This window comes from Aspergillus clavatus, genomic scaffold, assembly GCF_000002715.2.
Source record: "Aspergillus clavatus NRRL 1 1099423829791 genomic scaffold, whole genome shotgun sequence".
Taxonomy (NCBI): Eukaryota; Fungi; Ascomycota; class Eurotiomycetes; order Eurotiales; family Aspergillaceae; genus Aspergillus; species Aspergillus clavatus.
Genome location: NW_001517108.1, coordinates 2206371 through 2232726, shown reverse-complemented (window position 1 = coordinate 2232726; position 26356 = coordinate 2206371). Strand labels below are relative to the sequence as shown.

General features: G+C 53.1%; 10 protein-coding genes across 10 annotated transcripts, besides 17 other annotated features; 3 read left to right on the top strand and 7 right to left on the bottom strand.

Moving 5' to 3' along the window:
• Window positions 1-82: 82 nt before the first annotated feature.
• ACLA_075170 (Fluc/FEX family fluoride channel) lies at window positions 83-1417 on the bottom strand (the record flags this gene model as incomplete). The annotated part of the gene is made up of 1 exon (XM_001275904.1): window positions 83-1417. The coding sequence occupies one exon, from the start codon at window positions 1415-1417 to the stop codon at window positions 83-85; it is 1335 nt and encodes a 444-aa protein (XP_001275905.1).
• A 7-nt stretch (window positions 1418-1424) lies between these two features.
• Window positions 1425-1456: a microsatellite.
• A 168-nt stretch (window positions 1457-1624) lies between these two features.
• Window positions 1625-1689: a microsatellite.
• Window positions 1626-1688: a microsatellite.
• Window positions 1627-1690: a microsatellite.
• A 53-nt stretch (window positions 1691-1743) lies between these two features.
• Window positions 1744-1771: a microsatellite.
• Window positions 1747-1771: a microsatellite.
• An 8-nt stretch (window positions 1772-1779) lies between these two features.
• Window positions 1780-1819: a microsatellite.
• A 151-nt stretch (window positions 1820-1970) lies between these two features.
• Window positions 1971-2796, top strand: ACLA_075160 (uracil phosphoribosyltransferase; the record flags this gene model as incomplete). The annotated part of the gene is made up of 3 exons (XM_001275903.1): window positions 1971-2144; window positions 2217-2316; window positions 2390-2796. The coding sequence occupies 3 exons, from the start codon at window positions 1971-1973 to the stop codon at window positions 2794-2796; spliced, it is 681 nt and encodes a 226-aa protein (XP_001275904.1).
• A 310-nt stretch (window positions 2797-3106) lies between these two features.
• On the bottom strand, window positions 3107-3534 carry ACLA_075150 (uncharacterized protein; the record flags this gene model as incomplete). Its single annotated transcript, XM_001275902.1, has 2 exons — window positions 3107-3306; window positions 3396-3534. The coding sequence occupies 2 exons, from the start codon at window positions 3532-3534 to the stop codon at window positions 3107-3109; spliced, it is 339 nt and encodes a 112-aa protein (XP_001275903.1).
• Window positions 3535-4015: 481 nt separating this feature from the next.
• Window positions 4016-4051: a microsatellite.
• Window positions 4017-4051: a microsatellite.
• A 79-nt stretch (window positions 4052-4130) lies between these two features.
• Window positions 4131-4178: a microsatellite.
• An 82-nt stretch (window positions 4179-4260) lies between these two features.
• On the bottom strand, window positions 4261-4704 carry ACLA_075140 (uncharacterized protein; the record flags this gene model as incomplete). The annotated part of the gene is made up of 1 exon (XM_001275901.1): window positions 4261-4704. The coding sequence occupies one exon, from the start codon at window positions 4702-4704 to the stop codon at window positions 4261-4263; it is 444 nt and encodes a 147-aa protein (XP_001275902.1).
• A 262-nt stretch (window positions 4705-4966) lies between these two features.
• Window positions 4967-4987: a microsatellite.
• Window positions 4988-5174: 187 nt separating this feature from the next.
• Window positions 5175-5211: a microsatellite.
• A 47-nt stretch (window positions 5212-5258) lies between these two features.
• Window positions 5259-5287: a microsatellite.
• Window positions 5288-5996: 709 nt separating this feature from the next.
• On the bottom strand, window positions 5997-7808 carry ACLA_075130 (putative DNA-directed RNA polymerase III RPC4; the record flags this gene model as incomplete). Its single annotated transcript, XM_001275900.1, has 1 exon — window positions 5997-7808. The coding sequence occupies one exon, from the start codon at window positions 7806-7808 to the stop codon at window positions 5997-5999; it is 1812 nt and encodes a 603-aa protein (XP_001275901.1).
• Window positions 7809-9039: 1231 nt separating this feature from the next.
• ACLA_075120 (putative C6 finger domain protein) lies at window positions 9040-11188 on the bottom strand (the record flags this gene model as incomplete). Its single annotated transcript, XM_001275899.1, has 2 exons — window positions 9040-10326; window positions 10409-11188. 2 exons carry the CDS (start codon window positions 11186-11188, stop codon window positions 9040-9042), a joined length of 2067 nt encoding a protein of 688 aa, XP_001275900.1.
• Window positions 11189-12074: 886 nt separating this feature from the next.
• Window positions 12075-12132: a microsatellite.
• Window positions 12076-12132: a microsatellite.
• A 1259-nt stretch (window positions 12133-13391) lies between these two features.
• Window positions 13392-13427: a microsatellite.
• Window positions 13393-13427: a microsatellite.
• A 2071-nt stretch (window positions 13428-15498) lies between these two features.
• On the top strand, window positions 15499-17702 carry ACLA_075110 (cyclin family protein; the record flags this gene model as incomplete). The annotated part of the gene is made up of 4 exons (XM_001275898.1): window positions 15499-15510; window positions 15689-16786; window positions 16847-17386; window positions 17439-17702. The coding sequence occupies 4 exons, from the start codon at window positions 15499-15501 to the stop codon at window positions 17700-17702; spliced, it is 1914 nt and encodes a 637-aa protein (XP_001275899.1).
• A 1047-nt stretch (window positions 17703-18749) lies between these two features.
• ACLA_075100 (RNA helicase) lies at window positions 18750-22971 on the bottom strand (the record flags this gene model as incomplete). Its single annotated transcript, XM_001275897.1, has 3 exons — window positions 18750-19012; window positions 19090-22645; window positions 22729-22971. 3 exons carry the CDS (start codon window positions 22969-22971, stop codon window positions 18750-18752), a joined length of 4062 nt encoding a protein of 1353 aa, XP_001275898.1.
• Window positions 22972-23267: 296 nt separating this feature from the next.
• Window positions 23268-24167, top strand: ACLA_075090 (DNA 5'-adenosine monophosphate hydrolase; the record flags this gene model as incomplete). The annotated part of the gene is made up of 2 exons (XM_001275896.1): window positions 23268-23358; window positions 23410-24167. 2 exons carry the CDS (start codon window positions 23268-23270, stop codon window positions 24165-24167), a joined length of 849 nt encoding a protein of 282 aa, XP_001275897.1.
• Window positions 24168-24514: 347 nt separating this feature from the next.
• Window positions 24515-25449, bottom strand: ACLA_075080 (putative translocon-associated protein, alpha subunit; the record flags this gene model as incomplete). Its single annotated transcript, XM_001275895.1, has 3 exons — window positions 24515-24797; window positions 24874-25304; window positions 25378-25449. 3 exons carry the CDS (start codon window positions 25447-25449, stop codon window positions 24515-24517), a joined length of 786 nt encoding a protein of 261 aa, XP_001275896.1.
• Between the last annotated feature and the right edge of the window lie 907 nt (window positions 25450-26356).

Below are 26356 nucleotides of genomic sequence, written 5' to 3'. Positions count from 1 at the left end.
TATTACAACAAGTAGATTACTTCGTAGAAATTGGCGAGTAGTATGATGCAAAGAGCCATGGTATATACAGCTGCGATTCGGGTCAAGAACAAACGGGATTCACCAGCCCCCGAGTCCAGCTCAGGGAACCGGTAATCACGACGAAGAAGCCCAGCGCGACGGCCACACTGGCGACGCCGTAGAGATACGCGTGGCGGCGGCGGCTGAGCCCCGTCAGCTCCGCGACCCAGGTACTCACGGTGGTGGCGCAGCCACAGAAGCCATCCATAATGCCCTGGAGCACCTGGCAGCCGATGAGGATGGCGGAGGGGGTCGAGGCGGCAGAGACGGCGGCGGCAGTTGCGCCGATGCCCTCGACGTGCTGTAGGTCGAAGCACATGGCCAGGACGGCGGAGCCGAAGACGTTGACGGTGAAGGTGCCGAGGGGGAAGGTGGGGAGGCGCGGGTTGAGGAGCAGTGAGACGTAGAAGCGGAGGAGGCAGCCGAGCGGGGCGAAGACGCAAGAGAAGAGGGCGCGGCCGCGCCAGGTGTCTGGGCCCGGGGAGCGGTCTGGAGGCCAGATGGAGAGGAGGACGGCGCCGAGCCAGGCCCCCCAGGCGAGGAAGACGAAGAGCGGGTCGAGGAGGCGGCGGGTGAGGCGGAAGGGGACGGTGGGGGTGAGGGAGTCGAGGGCGAGGGCGAGGTGGGCGCCGGCCATGAGGGCGGCGAGGCTGAGGGCGACGGTGGAGAGGAGGACGGCGAGGAGGGCCATGAAGCTGTAACCGCCGTTGCGCGGAGGGATGGGGGTGCCGGCCGGAGAGGACGGGTTGGGGAGGTCGTTGGTGAGGGCGAGGAAGATGTCGCGGATGAAGGAGGAGAAGGAGGTGAAGCTGCCGCAGAAGCCGGTGGTGAGGCCGATGTAGAGCGGGATGGTCTTTTTCACGGCCTTGTGGTTCTTGGACGCGGCCTGGAGCCGTTCGCGGGCGGCGGGGTCATTGTCGTCAATGTCGTTGTTGTTGTTGATGCGAATTTGCTCGTCGTTGTTGGATTGGCCCCATTCTTCGCGGAAGAGGTTCTTATCCTCAAGGAAGAACCCCATCAGGAGGGAGCCGCCGACGTTGGCCCATATTATGCCGGTCACGACGGGCGCGCCGGGGTAAAAGGTCAGAGCTTCTAGACCGAGGCGGGCGAGGGTGCCGAAGATGGAGAAGAAGACGAGGTAGGAGAGCGTGAAGAGATGGGTGGCCTGTTTAGAGAGCGGCGGTTCAACCGACGGAGGGCGTTTCGAGGGCGTGGGCTCGATGGGCGCTGTGGGAGGCTTGTCGGTGGTTGGAGGCAGCGCATCACCGGTGGAAGACCACAACTGGCGAGCTGGAGGAGCAGCACATTCGGAGAGGCCAGAAGGCTCCGCGTCAGGCTGCTGCATGGCCATGGCCATGATGGGTGATGGGTGACGATGATGGGTGATGATGTGGGTTGCCAAGGATTTTGGTGACGAGAGAACGAACTAAGAATGAGACGGAGAGACCCGAAGATTAGCGAGTGGGTTTGTCGTTATCAGTTAGTTCATCGTTGATCGCGATCTCGATAAGAGCTGGAGATGGCATTGATTGATGCATGCTCGACGGGGGATAATTGGCAGGACAGATGAGGATGAGATGAGGATGAGATGAAGATGAAGATGAAGATGAAGATGAAGATGAGGATGAGGCCGCAGTGAGGGGGGCGTGACTTGACATTCTCCCTGTGCTTGCATAAAAACAACAGCAGACAGACAGACAGCAGACAGACACCAACGCATCAGCATCCGCATCAATCAGCATCCGCATCAATCAGCATCAGCCCCTCTTCTCCCCTCCTCTCCTTCAGTCTCTTCTCTGCTCTCCCATACTGACTAGTATTCCCTCCTATACTATACCTATAGCTCTCTTGAAGGCTTCTCACTACCCACCTACCCACCTCCACCATCTCTCTCCTCTCATAACGCCAGCATGCTTCCCTCCAACATCCACGTCTCCTCCCATCCCTGTCTCCAGGCCAAAGTCTCACAGCTTCGGTCGCAGTCCACCTCCACTCGCGAGACTCGCAGTCTGGTGCATGAGATAGCGACCATCTTGGGCGTGGAAGCCCTTGCCGCCGGGTTAACGACAGCCAGCAGTGGAAAGGTTTGATGTTTCCCCTTCCCCCCCCCCGGGGGATCAACTGTGTGATGTCCTCCATCTGATAGGTCATGATAGGATAAAACCCCCTTAGGGATCGAGTATGAGACGCAGACCATCGAACCAGCCAATGTGGCCCTGGTGCCGATTCTCCGGTCCGGACTGGGCATGACCGACGGTATGTCTATCCCCCCACTCAATCCATACAAGCTTGGAGTTGGAGGTACACAGGGGAACTGATTCCTCCAAAGCCATCAACGACCTCCTCCCCACCTCCGTCCCCATCTACCACCTCGGCCTCTTCCGCGACAAATTCACCCTCCAGCCCGTCGAGTACTACAATAACCTCCCCTTCCTGCGCGCCGACTCGCCCACCAACGGCTCCGCCGCCTCGCTCGCCGTCCTCCTCGACCCCATCATCGCAACCGGCGCCACCGCCGAGGCCGCCATCCACCTGCTGCGCGAATGGGGCGTCCAGCGCATCATCATGCTCAGCGTGCTCGGCTCCGAGCCTGGGCTGCACCGCGCCGCCGAGTCCTGGCCCGAGGGTGTCGAGCTGTGGGTTGCCGCCGTGGATAAGCAGTGCGATGAGCGCGGGATGATCGTGCCTGGTGTAGGGGACATTGGGGATCGGTTGTTTATCGCGCATGGAAAGTAGGGCTCGGCTTGGCGGGCATTAGGTGCAACTTATTCGTTTGATAGTCGTCATTTGTTTTTTTTTTTGGTCTGTTTTGGCTTTTTGCATTTCAGATAGTAAGTAAGTCAGTAAGTAAACAAGCTAGCCGATCATTATCACATCGCATCGCATTGCATTCCACCAAATCAAGTCATGTCCAAGCCACAAAAGCGCTCCTATTCCTTCCATAATCCATTCAGCCGCAATAAGTCATAGCATATCAAACCCCCAAGACTTCCTTTCCCCCAACGAAATCAAAGAAAGAACCAGGAACCTAACCCAACCCCCTCTCTCAATCCAACACGCTCATCCCCGTGATCCCCATATGCGCTCCCGTACCCTGGTCCACAGGCAATTCCACTACATTGCGCGGACCCAAGATCTCGCGATCCGTCATCTTCTCATACAGTCCTTGGCGCCGGAACCGCGCGTTGCGTTTCTCAACCTCCACGCGGCGGAGCTCGTCGCGGGCTTTTTCGCGGCGGTCGGCGGCTGGGTATTTCGAGTTAGTTTCTTGGTTGTTTGGCTCGGAATAGAAAAAGGCAGAGGGAGGAGGAGGAAGGGGGGGGGAGGGATTTCACCGTCCCAGAAGTAAATGTAGATGGCCATGGTGAGGAGACAGGCGACGAGAAAGCCGAAGAGGATGCCGAGTTCGTGACCCAAGGACTTCATGGGCGTGAATTTGATTTCGTTCTTGTCGGCTTCGAGGGGTTTGATCATTTTGGTGGAGTTGGGAGAGTTTGTTTTGTATATCGATGAAGAATAGAGCAGTGGTTGTGGATGCGGCTGTTGATGTGATTGATGAGATGGTGGAGTTGCGGGGGATTTTGTACAAAGAAACAAGGCTGTCTCGGTTGCTCTCAACACAGCCTTTTCTCGTGTTTTCGGGCAAACAAAGCATCCTTGTAGCCAGAATAGCACGTTGTTGGTTGGTAAACTTGGAATTGCAAGCCGATCATCGCGGATCAGCCATTATCATATCAATATTCAGGGTGCTGCCTCGGGGCAGTAACAGTAGTAAGTAGATACATCAATCGTCGCCTTCCCCCTACCAAATCAGCCATGTCAAATATCCGTCAGAAAATAACAAGAAGAGAATCAAAGGTATCATGTACACATTCAGCCAATAGCGTCAGTAACCCAGTCTATATCGGTGAGGGTATGTCAATGCAAGGGGAAAAAAAAAAGAGAAGAAATTTATAGAACAAGAAAAGAAGAAGAAGAAGAAGAAGAAGAAACGAAGCAAGCTTCCCAGAACCCAGGGTAATGCAGCGCTCGAAACGACGAGAAGATCAACATCGCTGGACGGCTCAGATAGAAGAGAAGAGAAAAGAAAAGAAAAAAAAAAAAAAAAAAAGAAGAGAGGGCGAAAGTCCAATCATGCAACAGAACAGTCGAAGATATCGCACCGCTGGATATAAAATTGTCAAGTCGGTCAAAGATCAATCACCCTAGCATTACTGCTGCCAGGGCGGTACAGGTTAGCCCAATGGCCATCCCGATCCAAGGCGTCTGCCCCAGGGTGCCTTCACTCCGTGCGCGCAGCGACTTGGTCGACCCAGGGGCTGTTTCTAATGCGCCTAGCCCGATAGATCCACGGGCGGGTTCAGGCCATTGATCGACCACAGCCTCAGAGGCAGCATCGTCATGACCAGAAAGTACAGCGACGTTGTCAGGTCGAACCCCAGCGACCCGGAAGACCCGTCGACCGTCTTGTTGTTGGGGTTGTACGCCTTCAGCAATCGAGAGGGTGGGGGCTTCTAATGGTGACGATGAAGCGGAGGGGAGACTATCTGCCGAGGCAGTCGAGACGATGGCGGGGTTCTGGCCAAGCTCAACGACCAATGCCGCTGAAGGAACAGCGCAGAGAAGGATACTCGAGATCTTCATGGTGATCAATATATCTGAGAGGAATGATCGATCGGCAAGCGACTTGGGGGGGGGGGGGGTATGGTCGGTAAGTCTTGCGATAGGGTCCTCTTCCTCCGCGACCCCTGATACGGCCAACGGGTGTTGAAAATCGATATGTTTTCAGGGATGGCGGTGATCTTCCAGCAACGATGATTTCTGTAGCAAAGTGACGAGATGGGTCGTGGAGGGAATATCTAGTCAATCGACGAGGAGCTGCTTGTCGGACGTTTCAACGTGTGGTGAGAGAGAGAGAGAGAGAGAGGGGTGTGTATCTGCAGAGCTCAGGAGAGAGAGAGAGCGACTCCAGAATAAACGAGCGACTATTGGTCCCTGAACAAGGAATCCTTATCTGCGCTGCTCCCGCGGTGGACTTGGAGAACAAAAGAACAAACGATCAAGCACCACAAGCAAAACGCACGTTAGGAGATGATGTCCGAGGTATCAACTCTGAAGATGAAGATGAAGATGAAAGAGGAAGAGGAAAGAAATCCCGCGAGTGACAGAGGAGAGCAAAGTAAGAGCAGAGAAAAGGGAAAACAAAAAAAAAAGAAAAAAGAAAAAAGACCAAGGGGAAACCAAGGAAAAGCAAACAAAAAAAAAAGGCCTCACCCCAGCAATCTTAGCTCCAGCCAACGAGAGGCCCAGACTCACCACCTTTAATCAAATTTCGAAATTAACATTGGAGCCCACGCACTGAAAGTGGGGCGCTCTGGCTTCTATTTCTCTCGCATACTATTGGCCAGTACTACCCGTGTCAACACAGTCTGGGATTAGCGCCGGTCGATCGTTGCCTCGTGCGGCCGTGCCAGAATTGAGAAGCTTATCAGAGACAGGCAGCCAATCAGTAGCCGCGAAGTACCGGCTGTCCCCTGCAAGTTTTGCAACGGTGGCGGCGGAACTATGCCCGATTGGCAGCATGCCAAGCCATCCAACAGGCCAGTCAGCGTGGAACAGAGGACCCACGCTGTATGATGTAATCAGGTTCATGACGAATGCTGTCTTGGCGCCTTGTCCATATTTAGAACGCTTCAGTTCACTCGCTGTTGCCCCGGGGAAAAGACCTCCAAGGCTACAAGTATAGAAGGGGTTCAACTCAACTGAAGGCAGTTGCCTTTCGGTATATCTCTACTGGATGAGGAAACCCAATGTCTCAGAGAAAGGCATCTGTACATGTACATATCGAAAGATCATCGCTAACACCCCTATGTATACACCGTTCCCAATTGAATCCAGACAAGAAAAGACAGGCGACTTTTTTTTCCCCCTTTTCATCACAGCATCTTCTCCCAGTTCGGCGTCACGGTGAACTTCCCACTGAGCTGGCCCATCGCCCACACCCGGTTTTCCTCTTCCGGCAACCCCTCCTCGGGCGCAGACACAATCAGCGCCTCCTGGAGGAAGTCGACGGCCGTTCCGCGATCAAGCTCGAAGCTAATACCACCCCAGTCCATCGTGACCCGGCCCGACTTGTGGACGTTGAGCTTACCCACCCGGCCGGCACTTAGCCGCCAGTCTGCTGCAGTGAGGACCTTGGATGGCGCCTTGGTCGTGGGCCCGTCGGGGCCTTCCAGGATCTCGACGTCGCCAGTCTCGCGCTTGACACCTGCTTCGCCGGGTTGTGAGCGGCTAGGGACGGCCTGCTCGGTGATTTCTGGAGCTGTCTCCTCGGTGTTGGCGCTACCAGTCCCAGGGACGATCAGGTTGGGGGTCATGGGAGGGAACTGCATTAGGAATAGTTGACCGGACAGTTTATCCTTGCTCTCGTCCTTCTCCTCGTCTGCTTCTTCCTTTTCTTTGTCGGATGCCGGGGCTTCGAGACCTTCTGTAGAATCTCCCGCCGCTTTCGTAGGAGACTCTGGTTGCTTCGGCGTGTCCTCCTTAGCTTCCACCGAGAGTAGATCCAAAATAACCTCGAGATCCTTGGCGTGGCGTTCATACTCTTCAATGTCCTCCTTTGTGCGTAGTAGGCTCTTCGGGTCCTTGACGACGGGGGCTTCGACCGGCGGTATGGCTTGGGGCTCCGGCTCCGGTTCCGGCGTCTTGGGAGTCAACCTTCTGCGTACTTTGACCTTCTGCGCGGGGAGGAACTCGTCGTCGGTGGCTGCGGCCTCCTCCGCGTGAGGGACCGCATCGGTCATGGCTTGATCTTCGTCGACAGGTTCTTCCTTGACGCGCGTCTTGATCTCGTCGTCGTCGTCGCGCACGAAGAGCGCGTCGTCGTCGGCCGCCGCCGCCGCGACCTTGGTCTCCTGTATCTGCACTTCCTCCTCCTCGCCAGCTTCTGCCGGTTTGCTCGTGCTCGACTCCATGTTGACGCTGACCACCCGCTCCTCATGCTCCAGCCTCTCAACGCGCACAGGGCGCAGCCCCTTCTCCCGGTCCGCATACCGCGCAGGAATCTTTCCCTTCTTCCCATCTGCCGCATACTCCATCTCCTCCTCACTATCCACCTCAATCTGATCAATAGGCAGCAGATTCTCCGTATCACTCTCGTCCGACGAGACATTCCCGCTCGCCGCCCCGCTACCCATGTCAATAACCGACCGACTCCGCGATATAGACGACGCCCGCGAATCAGGCCCAAACCGGCCCCCGCGGCCCCTCTTCCCACCACCCAGTGGACCACCCATAGGCCCGCCCCGCCCCCTTCCGGGGCCCCCTCTCCCGCGCGAACCATTCCCACGACCCCTCCGCATCGCCGCAACCTCCGCCAGTCTCTCCCGGTTGCGCTCCGCCTCCAGCTTCTCGATCGCATCTCGCTCTTCCTTGCTGCGGCGGCCGACAGCGCGCGGCTTGTACTTCAGCGCCGGCTTGGCCGGCTCGCCGGGACCCGGGCCCGGGCCCGCCGCTGCCGGTCGCGCGGATGGGCCGATGCTCCCAGATGGTGTGCGTTTCTTGAGTGATTGTAGCCGCTGCACGGGTGCTCGCGTCGAGGGCGCGCTGGTGCCGGCGGCGGGTTGCGGTGTGGGTGTGGGTGTTGCGGAGCCTGCGGAGGAGTTGGACGCATCGGCGCTGGTGGTTTGGCGGGGTGCTGCTGCTGCGCCTGCGGCTGAGGCGCCGCGACGAACGGCTTTGGGAGGCATGGTTGGGGGGGGGTTGGGGGAGGTGATTCGATGCGCACACCCCGCGTGTGCTTTTCAGTGGTGATTTGGTGAGGAGGGGGTGGTGGAAAAGTTAGTACATGGACGAGGAAAGTTTGCGACGATAAGACGCGGGGGATGGCTGGATTTGAGTGTAACCGAGATTGGATTTCCTTGCTTCAGAGGATGGAGATGCAATAAAGCCTTCAAGGCAGTTTTCAATCATTGATTGTGATCTTGAGACTTGAGCGGAAAAAATAATAATAAGCGCGCGTCTGGCGCTAACATGCGGGGCAGCCGTCAATCATCCACTAGTCTCGATACGGCAAGACCGTCATTGCCCCGATTGTTGGGCGCAATTTGCAGCTGGCTGCAATAACATCAGTATTGAAAAGGCATGGCGGACGATTGAGAGCTTGGGCATGGGTGGTAATTACCGAGTAGTCTTTCGACCAGCATATCAGAATAAAAGAAATAGCCTACGAGACACTGTATTTCGGATCGAGCTTCAATTTGAAACCAAACAATATATATTCCTTACTCAACAGCACTAGACCCCCAACCCAAGCTGAAGGTTAGTCCCAGCAAGGTGAGACTCAGGCACAAGGCAATCAAAGCCGCGACAAGCCCCCTTGTCCGACTCTTCCTCAGCATATACGTTTTGAACGAGTGGAGGCGACCCTTAAAGCAAGAGATGTCCGCAACGAGAAACGAAACACATGAACGCCAAAAGATAAACAAAGCTAGATGATCAACCCGCTTAGCTCAATCGCTAGACTATCCATGATAAACAGCACAGGAGGTAAAAATGCAGATGACAGCCGGCTTGCGAGGGGGAGGGAACGTAAAGAGCACTATCGCTCATAGCACGGACACGGTGAGAGAGACCGGAGTCGAGTCAACGGTCGAGGACTCAGATACCAAAGTCGCATGGCAAACTCGGTCTCTGAGATTTCTTCTATATGACATCGGAAGGAGGTGTACGTATTGCACTGACGGCAAAGGATTGGAGAATTGCACGTTATAAGGGAGGGAAAGTATGTTATTGAATGAGAGTTTGGGTGGTGAAGGTCAGTTCACGGGGATGGCAGTGAAAAAAAAAAAAAATCAATAGATAGCGCATCAAAGGCGCCATCACCTGGGCGCTCCATTTGCTGTCTTCTAGACAGATGCAGACCACTCGGACAATGAAAACAGAATTCAGGAAATCGATGCGTTGGGAAGCAGGCATGCGCTAGCGCTTGCGCTTCTTGTTCTTCTCAGCTAACGCCGAAGCAGAGATAAGCGTTGTGATGGTTGATGGAGGTTCGCTGCTCACAGGAACCCCGTCCAGGGATTTCTTGACTGGCACGCCCATGTGGCGGCCGTAGCGGCCTTTGCGACCATTTCCCTCATCCTCGCTGATACAGCCGTCAAGGCCAATACCAGCATCCTTGCATCGACCGCAAGGGCGCTGGCGATCGCAGCCTTTCTTGCTCTTGCGGCAGCGCTGGCAGCGAGGCTTGGTGGAGAGGTCCTCTTCGTCCGCAGCAAGGGGATGCTGGCCATTGATTGAAGATGTGGAAGTCTTGCGGGTCGGGGCAGGGCTAACCATCTGCGGCGGCGGAGGCGCCTTCTGGTTTCCCATGGCGACCGTCGACTTGGCCTTACGAGGCACAGCAGATGAAGCAGGCTTGCCAACCTTGTTCTGCCGGGAGGGCGCAGTCTTGTTGACCACGCGAGACTTGGCAGAAGCAATACTGGTTGACCGGATCTTCGCCTTCTTGGGCTTGGGCGTTGTTTCCGCGTAGAGCGAATCCTCGTCAACCTCGCTTTTAACCAGGGTATCATTGAGTTCCTCCTGTTGATAGTCCTCATCCATGCCATCATAGCTGCCGTCCGAGCTGTCAAAGCTGGGCAGGATATCATCTAATCGCTTATGTGTGCGTTTAGTGGTGCCGGGAGGGAGCATCGGACTTGATTCCAGCTTCTGTCTGTTCCGCGCCGGTAGGTCATCATCGTCCTCGCTGAAGTCCTCACCCTCACTAGTGGCGCCAGTAGAAGACGCAGCATCGGCAGCCCCGCTAAAGGCATCGTCCAAGGTGGATGCAGATGTCCGACCATGGGAGAAATTTGAAGCGTCGCCTAGTCGGATCAGCTGCATCGCAACATCCTCGTCCGATATGCAACTAGCAATAGTAGGATCAGGGGTAGGAAGAACCCCAGGAGCACCAGCACGGCTAGCAGAGCTACTGTATTGTCCCGACGATGGCACAGCAGTGCGATCGCGAAGACGATGGCCATGTTCAGGCACCATAGGAGTAGCGTAGATGACGTTCTGAGCAGAGCTCATGGTATATGCCTGGTCGTTGTGTCTATAGCTTTGTGGGGAAGGCAATGGTTGCTGGTAGTTGTAGGGGCGCTGGTTAGGGCGTGCGAAGGGCGAGATAGCACCCTCTTGGCCGACAGATCGACGCTGAGGAGAGATAGAGGATGTGGAAGTCGTCAGAGGGACCTGAGGAGGAACAAAGAGCGGTAATTCCTGCAATGAGGCAGAACATGTCAGCTAAAAGGTTCGGCAATGGCAGAATGAAAGCAGAGCAGAGTATGGTTAGCCCTCTTACCGAGCTTTCGAACTTGGGTCGCTTTCGGCGACCATCGTGCAGTATATTTTCCATGCTGATATCCGAGCTACCAAACTGTTCGCTTCGCGACTTCTTGGTACCAGAGACTGAGCCATAACCGCCTTCGCTATCACTATAGCCAGAGGCGCCATCATCATGGAAGCTACCATGAGTACTAGAGCCCCTGCTCTTGTTACCAGCTCTAGAAAGCTGCTTGTTCTGCGAGGCGCTACGGCGACTCCGGCCAGAAGGCGACGTGCTGCGCTTACGAGCCAGTCGGGAAGTGGGCCGGGAGGGTGGCTGGTTGGTGTGCTCTAGAAGCTGCGCCGGCTGCGCAGCCGGCGTCAGCTGGAAGGGCTCGCCAAGACTGGGACGCTTGCGACCCTCGCCTGGAATGCCATAATAGCGGTCTCCGTAGTCTTCCGAGTATGCTTGAACGGGGATGACCCGCACATAGACAGTCATATTGTTTCTCAGATTCTCATACCTTGCAATGAGAGTGATACCACTTTCATCCTCGAAGCTGACACCGCTGGCAGCGCCGTCATAGATGCCATAGAAATTCTTCACCGTTGTCACAATCGAATCCGTGGTATCATGCGGGTAGATCTGTACTCGCATGGGGATGCGAGCTCGAACCCTGGAGTTTTCATCGAGCAAAAGCTCAAAGGCAACGTTCTTGGGGACCGGCACTTGGTGGGGATGATCCTGCGACACAGGCTCGGTGTAGACAGGTGGTTCCCCATGGACCGAGGGCCGTTCTTGATGGATAGCCTGCATGATGTAGGGAGACGGGGAAACCACTCGACTGCTACATTGAACTTGATATCAATCGGGTGTTCGATGTTGGGAGGGAGGGTGGAAGAACCCGGCCGGATGGTGAGGGTAGTGGGGGTGGAAAAGGTAGCAGGGAGAGGGAGGCGAGGGTATGGGCAAATTCCATCCAAACCTACCACAACGTATGGACCAGAGAGGTTTGGTAGATAGATGGATCTCCCGCGATTGTTGTAGCGATAAATATTTGTTGGGTGAAGGCAATGGGGATGGGGCGAAGGGACTCCCAAGTCGCAGCAGTCGAGACCGACTCACTGAGGGAAAAAAACCGGTTGAGAATCTGCAGGAAAGAGACCATCCAGATTAGCACAATTGACTACAAGAACAGATTTCTAGCAAGCTCTGATTGTTCACGAAGGTCCAGGCATGGATTTGGAATGACAAGTCATCGATGGTTGATCCCTGATGACTGGCAGACCGACCTTGGGGGGGGGGGTTGTGGAAGAGGGAAAAGCCGAGTTCTCGCGGAAGAGGATGGAGAGCATCAAAGACGCACCTATCACAAATCAAAGCTATTCATCGAGAGTCGCAGGCATCAAATAAATCTATAGACAATGGATAGTGGAGGCGATGGCGATGGTAGGAAGGATTCGCAGCGAGTGAGTTCGTTCTACGAAGAAGCGCTTGGGTTATATGTCAGCGGTGGCATCACAGGCAAGGTTGAGTGCAGCCAAGTCAGGAGAGCAGGACACGGATGGATGGGCGACCAGGACTTTGAATTTGAAACCAAAGGTCGAACCTGATGATGAAGAACGTACCAGAAAAGCTGTGAATGAGAAGTCGAATGCAGTTGTTGAAGGAACTGGATGTAATTTCGAGGGTTTGGCTGAGCAGAGAAGAGAGAGAGAGAGAGAGAGAGAGAGAGAGAGGGAAGAGAGAGAGCGAGAGAGCGAAGTGGGTGCGAGAAAGTGACTGATTGATGGTTTCACCTAAAGCGAAAATGGGCTTTGGGGGTCGGTGACCTGCGTTCGCCGGCAACTGCAGAATCGATGCAATGCATCCGTAGATGATAGTTTTGATTTGCATATTTTGATGCGATTCTTCTTTCTACTCTTGACTATATCTACTGGGACCTTTCCCACTACGTTGATACATGGATGTCGCATTGCGTGGTGAGAGTGTCTGCTCTGGTCGCAGCGCAATGCGCCGAACACCCAGAGAAAGGCGCAACCCAACAAAATTCGGTTTGAAGAGACTATCCACATGGTGATTAAGATCTACGAGGGCGCAGCGATGAGAACCGATGGTTTTTCATCACATTTGAGGTCTAATGACGGCAAGCGACGTGGTTGAGTCGGACTGATGGAATCGCCTCGAAAATGGAGACTGGCGCAAAACACAGAGACAGCGAGCGACCTGGCTCTCAGATCGCAGAGTGAGTTATCAGCAATGATTGACTCGGAATCCCCCACGGATCGTCTCGACGGAAATCAATCCGTTTAGTTTCTTTCAAGACGTCCTGACCGGAGCAATTATGGTGTGTGAGCAAGAAAGGAACAAGCGAAATGGATGGCTCTGAGTGGCTGTCAATCTGTTGGCTGGCACATCCTCACCGCGGCCACGTCGAATGACACCCAGAACACCCCTCATCCTGGCCAACGAACGGGCCAGAGGATGGATTGAATGGAAGAGCATCATAGGGTGCAGTTAATGCTTGACTTGGGTAGTTACAAAAGCACCGATCGATGCCTGAGGACAGGGTCTGACGGGGTTGACACACACGGAGGGGCTCATCATCGGTCTCTGGCAATAGTTTGATAGTAGGATAATAACTACTAGGATTGTCTACGGGAGTATATCTATTTTCTGCTGTTTGACTACTTTTTAGATCGGTGATGGTTCACGTCTGGATTTGCGACGCATTTGTTCGTTGTCGCAAGCGCTTCCTGTCGCCTACGATCGACGGACGGTCGATGGTATTTAAATAACCCGACGGGGGATACCTAGCAGCCTTGGGATGTACAGAGTATGTACCAGTTGATTGATGATCCAGCCAGACAAGCGACAGCGCCCAATTATTGCCTCGTTTTATGGTCTGCGCCTGTCCAGACTTCGTCTTCTCACTTAGTAGATAGTCTCTTACCCCTCCTCGGGACGACAAAGTGGGCTAGATACGTAAGGTTGGAAGAGGATTGTGACAACAACGGCTTCATCATGATCATCATCATCATCATCATCATCATCACTGCTCGGCTCTTCGGGTGGAATCGATCTTGATCGTGAAGAGAATTCATCTCGAAAAATCTAGAAATGATCATTCCATATTATCAGAATTGCTCCGAGACGAGCTGGGAGTCCCCTATAGCCTCGATTCTTGGAGCTCGCTTGGCCTGGGATGTGAGCATCGAATGACGGCGAAAGCGAGTTCAGATTGTGATATTTGGAAATGATGAGCGGACGCGACCGACAATATCAAGGAATTGACCGAGTATGATGCTGTTTGGCGTAGGACTATTTATCTACCTGGCCACAATCGGCGAGCGAAGAAGATACAGATCATATGTAGCCGATATACCAACTCCAACGAACTGACCACCTGGGAATCCCTTGCCCAAAAAAGGGACTGTCAGTACCCAGTACTGTACGGTACAACACGAAGAAAATCCTCTTCTCTTTCTTCTGTGAGAGTCTTCTTCCGGAATCAAAGCGGGGTTATGCGATGGAGTAGGCGATTATTGAATTTATCTATTGTCAAGTCGCCAGTCCGAGGGCACACCGAAAGTTTGCGCATATTTACTCATTTCTACTGCGTCGCATTTCCTCTCACCACGAGCTGGCTGGTTCAAAGGCAGTTCCAGAGGAAGCGTCGCTCTGCGCGATTCTGAGATCTACTCTCCTAAGCGCATTCCATTCCATCTGGTTGGGGGGAAATCGCAGTATTCTGGTCCGTGGAGGCAGGTGCTGCAGCTCCGACACAAAACAAGACGAACGCTGCGAATCCCGCTTCTTCATGATAGGTACCGCCGGATCCGCGTCCCACATTGAAGAGGAGTCGGTGGCTTTTGCAGCGGGTGCAAACGGCGAGCAGAAAGAAAAACGACCATTGAGAAGCAGAGAGGAGCCTTTTCCTTGGGCGAAAGGACCCCCAGAAAAAAAGAAAAAAGATTATCATCGTGACCATCAGATGAACTAAGAAGAGGCGCATCCAGAGCTCCTCACTTCATCGCTGTGGATGGACGATGGATTTCATCCAAGACAATATGCGATTGCAGCAAAATATCCATCTAGGATTCTCTGACAGGGCCGTCCATGGGAGTCGCCACTGGGCCCCGATCGCAGTTCCTGTACTTTGTAGCCTTAAGCATATTATATTAATTTTCCAGCGCAAGCGCGCAGTTTCTTTGTTGAACGAAGCTGTCGAAGAGCGCCGGATCCTACAGCGGATGAGGCAGCTGTGGCATCACGTGAATTCGCGTTCAATAGCCGAAGGTTTCGTGTCTGACAGCGCGTTAAGTGGTCTGGAGCAGGATTCCACTCATTCCACACCAACCACCACAGAAAATTAAGAACAAAACACGTCCAATATGGTCGCATTGCTTTGAAGGTATTAAACGTCAATTAAACACTCAGAAATATATGGGAAGTAACAGATTTGGCGCCGTCACAGTCAAAGCGAGTGTTGACGGGGAGACGTGTCGGGTGATGTCATTAGACCAGTGAGCAGAAAGAAATCAGACAAACACTGCAAACAGTCCGGAAAAAAGACAATCCGCCAGAATGGAATCTGATATAATCATGCCGCAGCAACGGAGGAACAAGGCTAAACCCTGTTGAGACTAGACTGAGACAGTATTGGGGTTGACACTTTACGACGAAACCACTGAAAAGTAAGGAAGAAAGCCTACAGTAAGGAAAAAAACCACGGTATTGAAGTTACTCAGAGCACCCAACAACAACAACAACGACAGATTCCCTCGTCCCTCCCTTGATTCAAATCTCCACGCTTCCTCGAGATGCTATTATTTTCTTGATTTTCTCTATCTTTGTCTCTTTTCCTGGAAAATCTTCCACGGTTGAAGTTTCATCACTTCAGTCGTGCTTTGTTGGTTAACTCCGGTCGCAGGTTCTTTGCGCGGTCCGTTGTTTGTTTGGGACTGTTTCCTAGTAGTACAGTAGTCATCAACTACTTCGACAGCTGCCGCAACGACAAGGGAAAAAGGTAAACAATCGATTTCAGGCGCCCCAAACAACAACCACACCACACAACCCGGTGGGGGATCGAGTATCTATCTTCTCTTCGTGGATAGGTATTCAAGATGGATGCAAAGGTATGTTCTTATTTTCTATTGAGCCTGGAAACAAGTAGTGTCTCAGCTGCAGCGAAGGGAGCTATAGCTCCCAGACCCAATGGTGGGACACACATAACGCGACGAGAACTTGCGCTCCTTACTAGATTCGAATCTGATGATAGCTCTGGAGACTGACTGAAGGTGTTTTTGAATATAGCCTCAACGAATTCGCGTCCGCATGGATGAGAATGCTGCCGGGGTCCTCCCTGGCAAAACTATCCACCAGCGAAACAAATCCACCCCCGCCCTGTCTGCTGCCTTTCAGAACGCCTCCACTAAGAATGGCCCGAGAAGAGCTGCTTTTGGGGATGTCAGCAACACTACCAGCCTTGCTCAAGGCAGTCGAGACGACGGCTCCCTTGGGGGGAAGAAACAGCTCAAATTGACCGACAAGGGAGTCGTTCCAGCGAGAAGGGCAACCATCCTCTCACAGCCTGCTCAGCGCCCTATGAAGGGTGGGTTGAACAATGCCTCCAAGCAAAAGCCTCTTCAGCCCTCTGTCAAGCAGACGGGTCTCAATCAACATACTGCGAACATCAGGAAGCCGCTCAACAAGCGTGCTGCTGTCTTTAAAGACAATCAAGAGCCATTGGCCGAAACGAAGAAAACTGCATCCAAGGAAACCACTATTACCAAATCAACGGAAGAAAACAAAGAGGGCCCCATCTCGCTGCCGGCTACAGTGCCGGAGCACAAGGACATTCCCAGGGAGGAAGTGCTGCTGAACGAAACATCGAAGATCAACTCGGACGAGACTGAGGAGTACTCCATTGTGAACTCTGATGACATTGATGGAGCTGAAAGAGATGCATGCAAGGCGGATGATGACAATTGCAAGGTGCAGTTCATCACGGAGTCGCAGGCGTATGAGTCGGCTGCAACAACAAAGGTCAACGCGGCCACCAACCTCCCCAAGTCCCACCGTGAATCTGCGTCAAGTGCACACGTGGCTCAGGATCATCTGCCTGCGCCGTCTGAGCCGGAGGAATACTGGGATGACGAGGAAGACGAGAACGAAGAAGACGATGGGTACATCACAGCGCGCTCCTACCGCTCACGAGGTGATAATACGACTGGCGGAGCGACTACCGTCCTCTTCCCCAAATACAACCAGCAAGTGCGCCGTGAGCTGGCCTTGGCCAAGCAGGTCGTCGAAGCAACCCGGAGCACAGAAGATATCGAGGATGAGTTCTGGGACACGAGCATGGTCGCCGAGTACAGTGATGAGATTTTCGAATACATGAAGGAGCAAGAGGTATGATTGCACCAAACCGAGTAAATATTGCTCTTCGATCAATGGCTGACGTCTTCATAGATCCGGATGCTACCCAACGCTCATTACATGGACAACCAAGCAGAGATCCAATGGTCTATGCGCTCGGTCCTCATGGACTGGCTTGTGCAGGTTCACCATCGGTTCTCGTTGCTTCCCGAGACTCTTTTCCTCTGCGTTAACTACATCGACCGCTTTCTCTCGAGCAAGATCGTCTCCTTGGGCAAACTGCAGCTTGTGGGAGCCACTGCAATCTTCATTGCTGCCAAGTATGAGGAGATCAACTGCCCATCCGTCCAGGAAATCGTGTACATGGTTGATGGAGGCTATACCGTTGACGAGATCCTCAAAGCTGAGCGGTTTATGCTGAGCATGCTGCAATTCGAACTCGGCTGGCCTGGTCCAATGAGTTTCTTGCGCAAAATTAGCAAAGCCGATGATTACGACCTGGAGACGCGCACATTGGCGAAATACTTCTTGGAAGTCACCATCATGGACGAGCGATTCGTTGGCAGCCCTCCCAGCTTTATTGCGGCCGGTGCTCATTGTCTTGCAAGGCTGCTGTTGAGAAAAGGAAACTGGGTATGTTCATTGCCACCGATCACTGCTTTCACTGGCTAACACTGCTCCATAGACCCCGGCCCATGTCCACTATGCGGAATACACCTACTCCCAGCTCTTCCCTTTGGTCTCACTCATGCTCGAGTGCTGCGAGATCCCCCGCAAGCATCACTGCGCGATCTATGAGAAATACACCGACAAGCGCTTCAAGCGTGCCTCGCTTTTTGCCGAGGCTGAGATTAAGAAAGGATTTCGTCTGCCCGAGATTACCAGAGAAAGCATTTCAAATGACCGCAATTCTCATGTCGAACCCGCTCATCACTGGAAACGCATTTGAGCAGTGTCTTGTTATCTTTCTTCTCTCTCTTTTTATTCTTCACGTTTCTCTCCTCTTTTCGAACTTATGATACCTTCTGAAGCCTATGAGCTATGCATGCCCCATGTCTCTTTCCCACACGGAAATCCCCTTCATTACAATTCATTACTCGACCTCCCACCCATTTTTAGCCTGTGGCCGACCTCCCCCGGCTATCACGACACCATCGCTCCTACGCGGTTTGAGATCCAAAAACAAGAAAAAGACAAGAAAAGGCAGATCAGGAAAACCGAAGCGCACAGAAAAAACAAAAAAGATAAGAGACCAGGAATGAGACCCTCAAGTTTCTCAGGAATACTCACTGGCGATGCCCTTATCCCAATTTCTCCTCACGAAAGTCATACCTTGCCGACGCACATCTTCCTCCACGCATCCTTCACGACAGAAAAACGACTATGATTGGAGAGATGATCGAATACCAAACGGGTGGGATATTTTGAGGTCTGTTTGATTAATGAAATTGTATGACATGAACCACGCTACCATACCGAGACAGGAGTGTCTTATGGCTTCATGCTTTTTCTTGTATGAGTCTTATCTTCCCCTTTCCTTTTCTCTCTTCTTCCTTTAGCAATTTCCTTTGTCTCCCTTATTCTTCGCCTCATCTTCCCTTGATTGTCTATCATGACTGCATGTCCCAATATGCTTTATGAGATGCTTGGCGGTTGAAGTACGCCGAAGCAGTAATCTTCTTAATCCACTTCTCCTTTGTCAGATTTTGGCCCCTCCGAATCTTCTTTTATTGTTCATGATTACTTGTCTGGGATAAAGGTGTGCAGAATAGTAAATTCAATTGGACTCCATCTCCATTTCTTAGCTCTCAGGCGCAAGGGGGTTTGCAGTAACGGATGGGACGAGGATGCCAACTTATGGGAAATTGATGTATTTCAACTTGCATCTCTAGATGTAAACCAGTGCTATCCTGCACCTAGTTTTGTCTATCCAAAAACACAAACAATCAAGAAGCATGCCGCTAAAAACCGAAGAGCCACTCTACAACCAGCAAACCTACTGATCCAACCCATTGAACTCTATCAACCTCTTCACAACCGCAATCACCTTGTCACCAAGGTCATCCGCCACCGGGCTGAAGCCAGGGTTATCGATGCGCGCCGCGATGATCTCATCGAGCATGAGACGCAGCCGGGACACCAGGACACCGATGCGGGCCCAGCCGCGTAGCCGCAGCCAGCCGTCGACGATCAGGCCGCGGCCCATGGTATCGAGATTGATGGACCCGCAGAAAAGGAGGAGGGAGAAGGGGTTGAAGGCTGGGATGATTAGTTAGTCATGTTTTCCCTTTCAGATCTGGAGGATACGACCACGGGGTGAAGGAGAAGGGACTTACGGGTCAAGTCGCGGATGAAGACTTTGCTGGTGGCCATTTTGGTGAAGTAGCTGAGATACGCGGCGGAGCCCGAGTAGGCCTGTGCAGAGAAGAGGAGGGAGCTGGGATGGATGAAGACGCGGCCGTTCTCCTGGTTGAAGTACTTGATTGTGCGGGCGTCCGGGTCGATCTCGACGGTGCCGGTGATGGAGCTGGCGAATTTCTTGTCTGGGAAGGAGATCTGCGCGACCTGGGGCTGGAAGGCGCCGGCGATGATGGCGCGGAGGAGGTTCCGGTTGCCGTTGTTGCGATTCCAGGGGCTGTCTGTGGCCGTTGTGGTAGGGGCGGAGAAGTCTGGGCCGGTGTAGTCAACGGGGAGGATGCCGGCGTCTTTGAGCGAGGTGAGGAACTGGGCGCGGTTCGAGGAGATGTCGCGGAGGGTCTGGTGGGAGAGGAAATTAGCAGAACACCAGGACTGTGTCTGCCAGTAGCCCTCTGCTTTTGCGCGATCGGACCATTGCTGGTACGCGGCGAGGTCGGTGAGGAGGTCGCCGTCGCCCTTGGAGAAGGATGCTTTGGCGGCATCGGCCTCGTCGCGCTTGTCGCGCGGGGATATAAAGGGGCTTTTCACCGTCAGGATCGCGGAGATGGTGACGCAGGCGTCAATGCACCCGAAGATGGAGCCGTAGACCATGAGTTTTGCGCACCGCAGGTCGGCGGGGATCATGGACAGGTACCGTCCCAGCGCTGTCAGCCTGTCATGATCCAGGGCGCCCACACGATGCAGGAAGTTCAGTGCCCCTTCAACAGCCACGTTCTCGGGTGGAGTGATGGTGTTCGCTAGGAATGTCGCCACGTCGTTGATGCCCTTCATGGCTTTGACCGACAGACACAGTTGCTCTAGAGGTACGCGGCGGATTTCGGGATCGGGTCGCTGAGGCATGCTCGCCTCGGCTTTGCGTGTGTAGAGTTTGTAGCAGGACCCTGCCCTCACACGACCAGCTCGACCCCGTCGTTGCTTGCATGCTGCCTGTGATGCCCATACCTCCTGAAGCCGCACCATATTGTCTTTCGGGTCGTAGCTAGTTTCCTTGACACGCCCCGTGTCAATGACAGCGACCACGTCTTCAATGGTGATCGAGGTCTCGGCGACGTTGGTGGCCGCAATCACCTTTCTCTTCCCCCTTGGAGGGCTGAGGAAGACGCGTCGCTGCTCTGGGGGAAGGAGGGATGCATGTAGTGGAAGTGGATGGACGTTGGGTATCTTCCGCACAGCATTGAGGCACCTGTCAATTTCCATGGTACCAGGTAAGAAGATCAATATGCCCCCTGGCTGATCCCCCAACTGAGAGTCAATGTACCGGACAGTAGAGGCGATCAGTTCGTAGTTGATGCCCATGCCCAAGCTGCGAAGGAGCCTGCCCAAGGGTTCATCCGACTGGGAAGAAGAGATCGTGTCTTCCTCAAAGCCCCTTTCCGTTAATTCTGGGGAAAATCCGGTATCCCGAATGACATCGTCCAGGTAATAGTCATTGACTGGGAAGGTTCGCCCAGGGATGTTTACTAAACCAACCTTTTCGCGGCCTCCAAAGTATCTTACAAAGATATCTGCATCCAGGGTAGCGCTCATCAGGATCACCTTGATATCCTTTCGGTAACGCAGCACATCTCTCAGCAGGGCAAGAAGGAAATCCGTGTCAAGACTCCGTTCGTGAACTTCATCCACAACCACATGAGTGACATCGGAGAGGGAACTGGCGACGTCCCCATCCGGGCCACTGCCAGACTGCAAACGACGAAGTAGCACACCAGTAGTCACGAAGGTGATCTTGGTCTCACCAGGTTTCATCTTTGAGTCTCCTCGAATGACGTAGCCGACCTCTTTGCCAACGGATGAGCAACGCTCATCGCTGACTCGGTCTGCCAGACCCAACGCTGAGATTCTCCGTGGTTGTGTGCAAATGATGTTGGCGAGGGCACCAAGACCTCGTTCAATCATGTCATCCAGCAAGAACTGCACTGACTGAGTACTCTTGCCGCTTCCCGTTTCACCTGAAATGATTGTGACTTGATGCTCGCCCACAGCACGGACGATAGCATCCTGAGTCCTCCACGCGGGGAGCGACTCGCGCTTTCGAATCATTTCCTGTTGCGCTAAAGTTGACTGTCTGGCCCTCCAAGCTTCTTGAATGGAGATACTTTGGGGAGAGTCTGGTCGCCAATCGATGTTCTTGCGCTGTTTGCGCGATTGCCGGGTGGGAAGTCCGGACAGGGACCCGGCAGTGGAAGGAGATGCTGTCACTGTTGAGATATCTCGCAGTTTGCCGGGATTCTCTATGATACCCAGTAGATGAGATTCGAGCCAGTCGATAATGTTAAAAATCATCGGCTCTCCCAAGAAATTTTGTTCCGCATATTGCACAGCTTGTCGTATCGCGCTAAGTCGTATATAAGCTGGGATGCCGTTTGCCAGAATTGCAATTACGGGCACGCATGATGGATATGCTCCAGATGGTCTTTGGAATCTGAAAGATAGAGACTCAGGCAGATTCGGCGCCTCGCTTTTGATCTCGCAGACTTTGGATGATACGCGGGTGTAGCGCTCTCCAAAAATGGCTTCCAAAGTATCCTGCTCCTCCGACCAGGAATCGTCGTCTTCAACAGACACCGACTCCACAGGAAAGCTTTCTCCATGCACTAAGATGCTCTGTAGGAACTCTGCAGTCGCGAGTTCATCCCCGCGCTTACTGTCCAGAGTCTGTGTGCACAGATCAGTTGGATAGCCGATGGAGGACAGCCGCTTGATCTTAGCCTCCCTAGCAAGGTCATCACTAGCCAGAGTAACGCCGGCGGAATACCTCTCAGGTAGACACCACCGTGGGAGATCATCCTCCGGGACATATATCAGAAGCCATTCCAGGACCTCTTCGCGATCTTTGCAGGCAGCAGTAGCCTCTTCCATATGGCTCCGACGGAAACCCAATCCGACAAACTCTTCGATGATAGCGTTGCGCTCGGAGTCCGGTATCTGCACATTATAGGGATTCCAGATTGTATGCTGCCGTAATAGGTTCTCAATTTCGCGACGAACTTTATTTCCCATATCGACCTTTGGAGCCTGTGACCAGATCCTCTTCCCTTTGTTCTGGTTACTCGGGCCCAGGCCCAGGTCAACAGTGACATCTTTCTCGTTCGACTGCGCCGCCTTCTCTCGCTCTTTTCGCTTCTTCTCCATGTCTGCAGCGGCAATTTCGCGTTCCTGCTTAGCCAAGAACGGATCTGCCTCGTACATCCATCCTTTCCCTTCCCTGCTATCTGCACTCTTGATGTCCGTGAAGTCCTCCTTCCACAGCTTTTTATACGTCGGCGGAAGCATCATATGCAGGTTCTTCATGTTGCACACTCGATACAGAGCGTACGCAGCGGCAAAATGGCGAGCCTCCAGCGCCGTGGGTTGAGCCGACAGATGCTTGTGTGATGGCGGCGGTTTCATGGGAGGAAGTACAACCGTCTCTCGAGTCTTGGGATCGACACGTTTCAGTATAACTGAGGATACATACCCCTCCGATGTTCTCGTCTGAGGCAGAGTAGCATATTATCAGCGCATTTCTTGACACGCGGACGTGGATGACTAGGGAATTCTGTTCGCTCAATCCTTACCATAGTATATTCAGGCTTCTCCCATTTCTGCTTCTGGCAATGCTCCGATAGCATGTTGACGGGCAGTTTGCCGGTCCATGAGGCGCCCCCAATGACCTCTTTCACAGACGGTTTCTTGGGCTCGTCTGTCGTCGCGGTCTGCGCTTTCTTCGCATTTTCGGCCGATTTCTCTGCGGCAGCTTTGGCCTGCTTCGTCCCGGGCTTGGGGCCTCCGCGGGCCTCGGACTTCTTCTTGGGCCCCATTATTTAGTTTTCCGGGTGATACTGGGGCAAGCACCCATGGAGCGAGTCAATGAATTGATCGCGGGGAGTTGCTGGATGGCAAAGCGTGAATGTTATCTTTGATTCCTGGCGGGCAAAAAGATGCTGGCCCGCACTAGGCTACTTTATCACATAAGGACTGCGGGGACTGAAGCTTCCCGCTCTCCGCATATGACCATCTGCTACAATATCAGAACTCAGGTTCACCCATTTTAACACCTCAAAAGCTTGCTGAAAATTGAAGAATCTATCTAACCTGGAGTCTAAATATCCTTGCAATGTCGGACGAATCCCGCGCTCCGGAAAAAGAGCATACGGAGTCACCGTCGGCTCCATCACTACAAGAGAAACCAGCAAAGAGAGATGCCTGTATATGCGCAACGTATCCCCTAGCAGATATCCTCAAGTACAGCTGACCAGACAGCCTAGTTGCAGAGCTCCTATCCCCCAAGAACAAACAACAGAAACATGCGAACAACCCCCCACTCAAAGGAAGCCACTCCAGGCAAGCCGCCTTCGGCGCGCGGGACGCTCTAGGCGCCTACATTGCGAAACCAGAATCATACCCATCCAATGTCGTCGTATACTACAACGATAACTTCGTTGTGATCCATGACCTTTTCCCCAAATCTTCGCTACATCTGCTCCTTCTTCCCCGCGACCCTGCCAAGACACGCCTCCATCCATTCGATGCCTTCGAGGACCCCGAGTTCCTAAGCAAAGTGAAGGCGGAGACGAGGAAGCTGCGCACACTGGCTGCCGGCGAGCTCAGGCGCAAATATGGCAGGGATTCGGCCCAGGATAAAGAACGGCAGGATGCACTTAACGCGGACCCGCCGCCGGATGTGCTCCCGCAGGGGCGCGATTGGGAGAAGGAGATCATGTGTGGGATCCATGCGCATCCGTCAATGAGCCATTTGCACATCCATGTGATCTCCGTGGACAGGTATAGCGAACGCTTGAAGCATAGGAAGCATTACAATAGCTTCGCGACGCCGTTCTTCGTCGACATTGAGGATTTCCCCCTTGCCAAGGATGATGTCAGAAGGTATCCGGATAGGCAGGGGTATTTACGAAGGGACTTCATTTGCTGGCGCTGTGGAAAGGATTTCGGTAATAAGTTTACGGAATTGAAGAGGCATCTTGAGACCGAGTTCAACGAATGGAAACGTCTGTGAACGATCTGGGCCAAGTGAAAGATCCCGATTCGACCCGGGAAGTGTCCAGCTTCAATAATGAGTCATGAACGACCATGATCTGTATATCATTCAACGAGCGTTCCACGTGTGGGAACGAATTTGTATAGTTATTGGCTTTCCAAGGCCATGTTATGAAAGAGTTCATCATAAATATACACGCAGCGTACCGGGACAGAAGTCGCCTGAACCTTTTGGCTGATTACATTCTCAGTAATCTTTGGCCTTCAAGCCAGCTCATTCTGCCCTTCGTTCACAGAACCATAGATGGTCCATTGCAACCTCCAAACTCAATAATTTCCAACTACCATCCCAATTGGCTTAGGGGTCTAAGCACGGCTCTTAGACCGGGAGCTGCCCTTGACCTTTCTAGCTTCGGGACGGCTAATGTGGTGGGCAGGAATCCAGTCAGCGTTGTAGGTAGTCGCAGAGGAGACCGCAGGGCTGCTGGGGCCTTCCTCGACCTTCTTCGCGGCGGCAGACGACTTCTTGGAGAACTCAGGGGTCTTTCCACTCTTGCGCTTCTGGGGGAAGTAGGGCGCGATCCAGACAGTGTAGAAGAAATAGACGGTAGCGCTGAAACAGGCCAGAAGGAAAAAGTACAGGAAGATACTGTTATTAGATATTGTAAGTCCATGGTCGCCGAGCGAGAACCATACATAAGGAAAAAAGGACGGAAACCACTTACATCTGAGGATCAAAGATGCTGGTCTCGGGCTCAACGACGCTGACGGTCCCATTGTGGGCATAAACCGGGAAGAGTTGTCCCTCGCTGTTGGAAATAATCGAAACGATGCTGAGTTTCAGATCCTGAGGGTGCATTTCCGTGGCGAAGCTGTAGCTCAGGCTCTCCTGCTGACCAGCGGGGATCTCAACACCGTATCTGGTCACAGTAAGGTTGTGGATCACATTGCTGCTCTCATCGAGGGTCGACAGAGAGCCGCCAATGAAGTTGACCGTCACAGGAGCAGGCTCGTCGTTGGTGATCGTAATCAAGGCCTGTGTGGGGTGGCCATTGACAAGCTTCACACCGAAGATCTCGGAAGCAGGGAAGGAAGCCTGCGCCGAGACAGCGAGCTTGACAGCCTCAGGAGCCTCTTGAACATTCTCAGCAGCATCCTAGCAGATCACATGCCATGTTAGTTAACTCAATCGATATCGGATATTGCCAAAACTAGCAATTGCGACATACAGCTGCGAAGGCGCCACCAATCAAGGCCTGGACGGAGAACAGAGCCAGCGAGAGAAGACCAAAGCGAGCCATTGCGATAGACGATTGACTCGGACGAGTCGAATACCCGATTAAGAAGTAAATAAAAAAAGAAGAAAGAGAAAAGAATAGATGAAGGGGAAGGGAATGAGGAGCGGGAGGAGGTGGAGGGAGAGAGAGATGTGGTAGTAGGGGGGAATATCAGAGCTGCTTTCAATTTCTCCACGTAGTCACAAGTCGGGTCCTTCCCCATGCAGTAGCTGACTCAGCATAATTCTCCCGCAGCTTCTGATTGGCTACAATGAGAAGCTGCTGGTTTCTTACTACAATCAAGAGTTTCCGGCTTCCTGATATGCGGACTGGCTTGTGTCAATTGGTTTTATGGCGCATGTTACAGGCTTTGCTTTCGATTCATTTCCGATATTGCAGCAGTGGAGCATGGCGCAACTGAAGCTGTCCTAGAACCGAGTGTCGGGTTTACAATTGGAAGGTACCTATGAGACGAATGATAAAGGTAAACAGGATAAATCAATAGATCTAGGCGCTCGCTTTCAAGAAGCTATCCAGATCCTTAGATGCTTGTGATAGATGCTCATACGAATGGCATCTTAGGGGTCTATATACCCCTTCGTCGAGCTATTGAGATACATGAAGAACCAGAGAAAATCCACTCCCTCAAACGGACGACCTGCACAGGTGACAGGGATGTTTATGCCCTAGTATAACATGTCAGAGAATGTGAGACTATCCGAGACACAGATTCAGCTGTTTCGGGTAGCCGCCGGTGTTGACGTTAGCTGGCATCAATAACCAGCAGTGTCGAATCCCGGGGTCAACGAGATGCCCCGATATTGATGATTTCGGCATGATCAACAGTTGCATGGTCATGAGAATTGCCCCATGATGTTTGGTGCCTCCTCAAGAGACCTTCTGTCATGGCAACCGTGCTATGGCCGTTCGT